Source organism: Antechinus flavipes, chromosome 3, assembly GCF_016432865.1.
Source record: "Antechinus flavipes isolate AdamAnt ecotype Samford, QLD, Australia chromosome 3, AdamAnt_v2, whole genome shotgun sequence".
NCBI classification, from domain to species: Eukaryota; Metazoa; Chordata; class Mammalia; order Dasyuromorphia; family Dasyuridae; genus Antechinus; species Antechinus flavipes.
The window spans coordinates 28079770-28088792 of NC_067400.1; the positions used below are offsets into that span (position 1 = coordinate 28079770).

General features: G+C 38.2%; 1 protein-coding gene across 2 annotated transcripts in view; it reads left to right on the forward strand.

Moving 5' to 3' along the window:
• Window positions 1-7046, forward strand: part of SEC62 (SEC62 homolog, preprotein translocation factor) — a 36846-nt gene extending 29800 nt beyond the window's left edge. For both annotated transcript variants that reach the window (XM_051983169.1, XM_051983168.1), the window contains exon 8: window positions 3787-7046. In XM_051983169.1, the coding sequence (XP_051839129.1) occupies window positions 3787-4271 (485 nt within the window). In that variant the 3' untranslated portion in view covers window positions 4272-7046. The remainder of the gene's footprint in view (window positions 1-3786) is intronic.
• Window positions 7047-9023: the final 1977 nt, after the last annotated feature.

The following is a 9023-nucleotide window of genomic DNA, read 5'->3' on the forward strand; positions in this document are numbered from 1 at the left end:
CACAGATCAGAATTTAAAAAAATAGACCCTGTCCTTAAGGAGCTTTTAGTCTGATAGGAATGAGTTTGCTATGAGGTAGAATTTCATAAGGAGAAAAGAACCTTGAGCTAAAATCTCACAGGAAGAGGAAGATTTAAAGAAGGCTGGAATAAGATGGGAATATGTTCTAATTAAATGGGCCTCTATGAACTCAAAAGATTTGGTGAATTGAATTGGAAGCAGGCAGAACAAATTAACCTGAATGGTAGTGTTTGTAAGGGAATCGTTATAAAAATAAGGCTAGATAGGTGGACTGGAGCCAAACTGTAAAAGTCTTTTCATGCTGAGCTAACTCAGGACCAGAGGGCCATCCCAAGACCACCCAGGTGGAAGGGGTTAACCATGACACTTTCACAGCTGGTAGGTGCCCACCCTGAGGTGGTTTGACTGCCAGTTGAGTTGGGATGAGGTCCAGAATTGATAATACAGTGAGAAAAGCATTCTTCCGCTGTGGATGGTGAGCCCTAATCATCAAGAGCTTCTGGGTCTGGGGAATTTAATTAGATTGAGGATAGTTTATACTGAATAGAGTCCTTATAAATATATATCCATTTGCATATTTTTACATTATTATTTTCTATTCCTCTTTATGAAAACAACCTAGAAATTATATACTTGTAGCTTGGAGTGTGTGCCTGATGGTGAAGACTGAGGAAATAAGCCCTTGATTCAGATTATGGAAATGTCGGGAATGAGCAGAAAAGGAGCACAGTCCAAATTATTTTACTGTGAGCAGAATAGGAAGCTTTGGCCTGGATGAGGCTTGAAGGGATTAAGACTAAGGGTTGGATTTTTAGAGCTTGAAAGTGAGGGTCCCTCTTGCTTTCATGCCTTTGATTAAGAGGGTCCCTCTTGCTTTCATGCCTTTGATTTACAGAGCATATTCTAGGTGCAGGCTTTTCCACATTGAATGATGGTGTTTAAAGCTGAATTGGTGGTTGGGGGAGAAAAAATACAGAGCATCACTTACTTAAAGATGTAAAGTCTAAAAAGATAGAGGTCTGCTCCCCGAAGGTGAGCACTTAGAGTTTAAAGAGAAGTGAGCCTGCTCATATACTGCTGAGCTGTTCCCCTCTCCTGTCCTGGAGTACTCAGGGTCCAGCTAATTTTACCTCAGGCATTCTTATTCACACTGAAACACATCTTTTGGTAACCTTTTTACTACCATCTCTTCTTTCTTCCAACTCTGTGCTCATTTGCCCCAAGAGAATGTCTCATTTCTCTCTCTGTTTATTGCATTTGTGACCAACCTCTCTCTCTCCTTGTCCCCACCCTAATTATGACTGCAAAACAGAAGAAAAGTTCTAGGGAGATAGCAGTGCCAAGGGAAGGAAACTTATAAAATAAGGACCAGGGCTCATCAGCTTCCCAAGTCCTTGAATGTTTCCAGAAATCCCTTTCAGACATCCCACAAGGGGTTCTACCTAGTTCCTCATCTTCTTTAAAGTTTGTTTTTCTTTAGATACCAGGATTCAAAAAAATTAAAATGATGCTAATTTTATTGTTTTACTTAATTGTTGTTTCAGTAATACTGGTTCCTTAATATTTATCTTTGCAAATGCCATTTCTCAGCTGCTTTATGAATTAAAGAAGTGTCTTTTACGCTAGCTTGAATAGCAAAATTTTTCATTTTTGCTATGGCAAAAGATGTTCTGTGTTCCAAATAGATTCTAAGCCTTGAGATCACAGCCTATTTATAAAGGTGAGGACTTAGGTGGGTTTCTTTCTAGAAAATAGGCAACACATTTTACTTCTAGTGCATCAGTATTAAGCTAATTTCATAGGGGTCAAATTTAAGATGTGTTCATTATATGTTATAATGTGAATTTTACCATTTCAAATAATAAAAGTAATAATATAGCTATTGCTTACATAGTATCCTTTAATTTTCTGAGATATGTAACATTAGTTTCAGTAGAGAAACATTTGATTATAAGATTCTCTCCATAACTCTTCCCTGTTTTCAAGGGGATATTCTGAAGTGTATCACCTGGGCAAAATTTTATAAAATATGCCAAGTGATAACCGATACTTGAAGATTTTTAAGAAAGCAGATAAGACGGGAATATTGGGTTTCATAAATTACAAAGACTGGGTGAATTGAATTGGAGGCAGACCAATGCAGGAAAAAAAATGAGATAGTTCAATTTGTCCTGAATGTAGAAGCAAGGCATGATTTTTAATTTCATCCATTCACTTTGAAATTGTTCTAGAATTGTATTCATGGTATTGCTGTCTTAGAAGGATAGTTCAGGAGGGAGAAGAGAAGAATGTGCAGCTTTTACAAGTTTCTCATTCTTCTCATCAATGGGATTTCCTGCCAGAAAACAGATTTAGTATATCTTGGCCTCTTCCATTTCCTACTATCATCCACTCCTTTGAAAAATATAAGGCCTCAAAAAATGAAGCTGTGTTTATGTGGAAATGGAAATTAGGACTTCTGACTGTGAATATTTAACTTGTGATGTGAGCTATGTTACTTCCTCTCTTTGGCTATTTATCCCAAAATATATTAAAGGTAAGCCTGTAAAGGAACTTTTGTATGTAGTGGTGATACAGTCGCCTATAAAATTAGCCCATCATAATCAGATAGTTTCCCAGCATTCATCTACTTACTTTGGATCTTAATAAATACTAGGAAATGATGGAGGAACCCTTTATTTAAATAATTATGTTCAGGCAAGGACACTGTGGGTCTGCCAGGCCTGTGCTAATAATAAGGCTTAAGTTTGGTAGGCACTCCTAGGAAAAATGAAGAAGAAAGGGCCTTGTGATGCCTTGGGCCTCAGCTGCCTAAAAGGCTGGGCCAATTGAGCTTGCAGAACCTTTAGATTATAGCCACATGTCAAAAACCTGCCTAGTAAATCATAAGGAGTTGAAATCTGTCCTAGTGTAAGGAATATCTACACTGATGGAATTGAGGTCTTTAAAGTTTGTGTGTGTGTGTGTGTGTGTGTGTGTGTGTGTGTGTGTGTGTGTGAGAGAGAGAGAGAGAGAGAGAGAGAGAGAGAACAAGGTATGGATGTATGAAAGGCAAAATCATTGTAAAGTGGAGAGAGCACCAGGTTTGGGGGTCAGGAGAATACAGATTTGAACCCCAGTTCTGATATGAACCATTTGAGGCTGGGCAAGTCTTTTACTTCTCTCCCTTGGTTTCTTCATTTCTAATAAGAGAGAAAATATTTTGGGTTTTCTACTTCACAAGGTAGTTATAAAATGCTCAATAAGCCTTAAAAAGGTTAGTGTCAAGACAGAGTATTGAAAATTGAAAATTATGTCCACTTGTGGAGATTGGACATATCGTGCAAGGGTTTGTTTTATTTGGATGATAATGTTCAGGGGCATATTCACCTAGAAATATTGACTTGAAGGTAGAAGCTATCATGACATTGGGATGCAAAATAAAGAACAATTTTTTAAAAAGTTTATTCATTGAGTCTTCCATTTTTTCCATTAATTTCTTTAGTTTTTAATCCTAAGATTTTATTGTTACTGTTTCCAAATTTCTAAATGTTCCCTGACAGGAGCAGCTAGCTCCTCTGCAGTTGATGTTCGACTATTTTGTCCTCAGACTCAAAATAAAGGGAAATGCCACTTAGGGACCTTTGGTGCTCACAGCAGTATTATAGGAGCAGGGTGCGCATTTGGGGGGAGGGGGAGGGGGTCGTCCCTGATTTTTTTTTTAGTCAAACCCAGGTGACCATGAGTGCTTAAAACATTAAACTTGGGGGATTTTTCTCCTTACAGCTCGCTGCATACTCTTCCTTATCATTTGGCTCATTACCGGAGGAAGACACCATTTCTGGTTCCTACCGAATCTGACCGCTGACGTGGGCTTCATCGACTCCTTCAGGCCTCTCTACACACACGAATACAAAGGACCAAAAGCAGACTTAAAGAAAGAGGAGAAATCGGAGGCCAAAAAGCAACAGAAATCTGACAGTGAAGAAAAATCAGACAGTGAGAAAAAGGAAGACGATGAGGGGAAAATGGGAACTCTAGGAAATAATGGAACAGAGGGCTCGGGTGGAGAGCGGCATTCCGACACAGACAGTGACAGGCGGGAGGATGACCGATCCCAGCACAGTAGTGGCAATGGGAACGATTTTGAAATGATCACAAAAGAGGAACTCGAACAGCAAACAGATGGAGATTGTGAAGAGGAGGAAGAAGAGGAGGGAGACGACGATGATGACGAACCAGCTAGACCTACTTCATCTGAAAAATCATAAATGTACTCTATGGGGACTGAGTGTGTGCAAGTGGTTGGATTTTCTATGTTGGCTGATCACCAAAACATACGTATAGTGTTTGCAGTAGTCTTTAAATCAGTTTGCTGAGATCTATTTGACGTCCAGGCAATTCTATTCAGTTTTTTATTTTATAGACTACTAACTTTTTTTTTTTGGTACAATCTTAAGTCACTAATACATATATTTAACAATTTTATCCATTTAACAAATATTCTGGCAGTAAGTAGCTTTTATTCCTTTTTGATAGTTGTCAAAGATGTAGTTAGAATAATGGCATTTTTGAGCGCTGTAGAGCTTCTTACTGTTAGACATGGCAGAAGAGAAACGAAAGACCAAAATGTCAGGTGATGCACAATTAGGTAGCTATTTATGAATTTTACTTTAGGATGAAATGAACACATAACTCATGACTCTTGAAACTTAAGCTCTATTTCTTCATTTTCATAAAGTTGTACCAGAAGATTTCTTTAGGATTCAGAGTTAGCAGTTATTTGCTTAAGATAGGCCAATCGGTAATGATGCAACACAATTTTGTTTAGCTCCCAATTCTGTCCTTTTAACTTCCAACTTAGGAAATCCAAATTCGTTTGTACATCGGGTTCAGAGAGGAATGGTTTTCTCCAGCAGAGGAAAGGAAACAGCCTAAGTTGGAAAATGGAGGCTGTTCTTTCCCTTCCCATCCACTTCCCCCATATGAGAAAGCATTCTGTACATAATTTACAAATAAAACAAACCTTTTATTTTAATTGTTACTTCTTATTTAGACATTTTCTCAGCACTTCAATTTGTACAAAATTCAGACCATTTAAAGCTATGTTTTTAGAGAAGCGCAAGTCCTGATATTCCACAGACCATCTGCGCGTGTGTGTGTGTTGGGTGGGTGTGTGTGTGCGTGTGTGCGCGAGTGAGGCTGGTGTATTGATCTCTCCACAGCAGCTGCAGCTTGGTGCCAACATTCCATGTGATTGAGCAGACTTAGAGCAGCTGTTTGCACGCCTTTGTGTTCATTGATTTATCTTAAATTTCTACATTCAGAAACTGGAGTACTGTATTATGAAATTAGGAGGCACTGCTGTGAAAGAGAATTTGCTGTTCTAAAGTACCAATTAAAATAAAGAACATAAAAATGACCAGTTTGACAGTCAGTGGCTCTAATTGATTGCTACTTTGGAGCAGTTTGAATTTTGATTTCTACTTTTGTCTTGCATCCTTATTTACTGTTCTTTGAACAATACGTTGTGTTTAGTTCTATAAACATTTGAGATACTTGACATCATTCCTCTGAAGCTGAAATAATGAAAACAGGTTTGGTTCTTTCCCCCAGCCGCTGTGAGAAGTTATCCTTAGTACTACTTCGCGAATGGAATCATTTATTTACAGACCTTTATTTTTACTCTTTAGTTACCTTCCATTTAAGTATTATCGCTGAAGGGTGTTGAATGTTTTCCTAATTGTGCAAATATGCATTTTTGTGTATGTTGGTAAACATTTCGTAAATGTGGTCTGATTGCTTCATCCTAATAGTCCTTGTTTGTCAGCAGAAACGTGGCATCTGATCTCTTTAATGCGTCTCTGTGGATGCTGCCGTTAGTTATTTTAAGAACATCGCCCCTGACGAACGTTGATTGATTTTAGTGCCTGAGTGCTGTTGACTTTTGTGGGGCTTGGATTCTCACTTCTTTAGTTAGGTACAATTTCAGCTGCCCAGAATTCTCTCTCGGATCGGCCACAACTCTGATAATTACTCTCAAACACAAACAGCAATTCTGTCTTGTTGCCAGTGATTCTAGAGTAATCATTGGCAATAAGAATTAGGCAACATTCTCCTATGCACCTCAGATTTTGTCTTAATTCTGAGGTCACTAACATCGGTAATCTATATTTGGGTATAAAATGATACTAACATGTTGTTTTTTTCCCAGAAATTATAAATTATTAGGTAATCCTTATCACTAATAAATACAAAGGCACTTCAAACTGTAATTTTGTCCTGTAACTGTAATATCTGCTTGGGTGTCTAGTCTTCAAAAACCATTTGCGGGGAGTTAGCAGCAGCTAGGAGAATTTGAATTTTGCAGATTCTTAAAGTAAACGGATTTCTGGTTTCACAAATATTTTGATGACCACTGGAAAACGGTCTTTGCGAATCTAACTGTAGAAAGTGATTTTAGGGGTTACAGCTCAGTACCTCTATTCCTGCTCAAAGGTGACATTTAAAGGAGTGAGTATATGAAAATTAAAGGGCTGTCAATATTGCACCCTACTGAAGAGTAGATGATTATCCTTATGAGCCAAAAAAATAAATAACATAGCTCTATTACTATGAAAGATTGCTTCCTTAGTCTCTTCAACTTGAAGGTTGGAGTGATGGATTTTTAAAAACAAACTCTTATTATAAAGCTCAAAGTAGAAGAAAAATGAGATAGACAATTTGAGTTTATTTGGAATAGGTGCCGATGGTGTATCTCTAGAATTGAGCTTTAAACCAAGAGAGGATCCAAGATAGTTAAGACACTCAAGACAATAATGAATATGCTCATTGTGAAAATAATCCTAAAATTGATGTATTTGATATATTGTTTTGTTTTTTTTTTCCCTTTCCCTCCCACTGATTTTGACTTCTAATTTCCAAACACAATGCCTGTCTTTGTTTGGACAACTTTAATAATTGGAATAATTTTTATTTAGTGGCATACTACTCCATTACTATATTAAAATTTCTTCATTGCAATAAAAGTAAGCAGTGGTGATGGGTTTCGGTGGTTTTATTTCCTTTGTTACATTCATTAAGAGATCTGATGTCTACATCAGCTTTTACTGAAGACTTTATTTCCAGTAAAAATTGTCTTAACGTTTTGTAAAATCTCATCTACAAACAAAACAAACACTACTAGCTACAACAATCGCTTTCTCGGCAATATAGATTCCAATACCAAATTTATAATTTATATATAATATATATTATTATGTTATAACTAATTATAATATATACAATTGTAATTGATTATAATGTAATTATAATTAATATATATATTTATTTATAATATAAATATAATACATTATAAATATTTCTCTTTCACCAGAACAGTCAGAAAGTACATCCGAAGTCAGTCACTGCCTCTGTACGATATTAAGTGAGCGGATTTTTAACCATCCCCACTCCGCTGTATTGCTCTTCAGGTTTGTGCAGGCCTTGAGTAGGCTGGGGTCTGATCACTAATAGTGGGAGGCCCGTCTGGCTTGTTCCAGCCTCAGCCTGGATTCCTTCTAGCAATCTCTCTCATTTGGAGGAATTGGGACCTCTGGAAGAACCCGCGTGAGCTGGCCTAGCCTGTGCTGTGTGCCCCCACCTTCGGAAAGGTGGCGAGTCTGACCGATAGCGCCAATGGTACCAACTAGATCTTTAATGACAGAGAGGTTCCCTTCTACAACCTGAGGCTCTGTAGAACCTGCAACCCTTTTACTCCCTTTCCCTCTCAGGTAAAGTTTCTAGCCAAGGAGAGCCAAAGGGTAGCTCCTCCTGGGCGTTTGTGCCATTAGGATACATCTTTATGTCCTAAAAGCCACAGGACGGAATGGGGGAAGCCAACCGACTTCGAGACCCTGAGTAAATTCATCAAGAGACTGGCTCTCCCTTTTACTTGTAGTGAATTCCAGGAAGACTAAAAATACACACATGCCAATGGAAGTACAGAAATGCTAAAATCCCCTTAATAACACATGACAGGTGGGGAGGGTGGAAGTACTTGCTCTGGGGAATTTTCTCACCTGAAGTTTCTTCCATTAGTACAAATTAGCTCTCAACGTTACTAGGCTAGGTAAAGAAAAACATTAAAAAGCAACAGTTTTCAGCTAATACATAACATTTTGTTCCTGGAGAATTTCCCTCTCAGTAGGGGAGTGAGAACTGTATGTTAGAAGTGTTACAAAAAAAAAGTAAAATTAAAAATTTTTAATTTAAAAATTTAAAAAAAAAAAAAAAGTGTTGCGTATCTTAAGTTTGTGTTATACCAGGGACAGGGGTGAGTGTCAGCATTAGCAAGAAATGCTTGGTGTAAAAAATTTCTGCCTAAAACTTCAATTAAAAAAAATTTTTTTTGCTAGGTTATGTGTGTGGACTCCAAGGATTTTAACTGAGATAATTTGTGCCAGACATGAAACAAAATACCCTTTTCTTAAAAGGAAAAAACGCTACCAAATTGAGACACTCATGGTCTTCGTCTTTTGCTGAGGTACATGCCTCCGACTTCCCAGTTAGAGGGCAGAACACATTGTTGACCCATAAAGATGCAGGCTGGAATCCCAGAAGTTGGGGTGACATTTCCCATTTCTGTGAAGACCGAGTTAGCGCCCTGGACGCCTTAGAATCAGCCGGAGTCAGGATCAGCAAAAGTCCTTGGTCTTTAGGTGGGGGAAGTGAAGGGAATGGCTGTAAGTTTTCCACGACCTCCCTTCTCTACTGCCAAAGTGACCCTGGCTTGTTTTACTCTACCCCCGATCCTTCCTACAATTCTCTGTATACACCCATTATCGAGCCAGCACAGGATCGTGGGAAGGGACATTTTCCAAGCATATGCCCATAGAGTATTGTCCATTCAGTAATTAGCCCTAAGTGCTCGGTTGTCTGATCCCAGTGCATCTACTCAGAGCTTCAGCCCTTCACACATTTCCATCAGACCACCGTTGTCCAGTTAGTCATTTCAGCTTTTATGTCCCCAAACATGCTTCAAG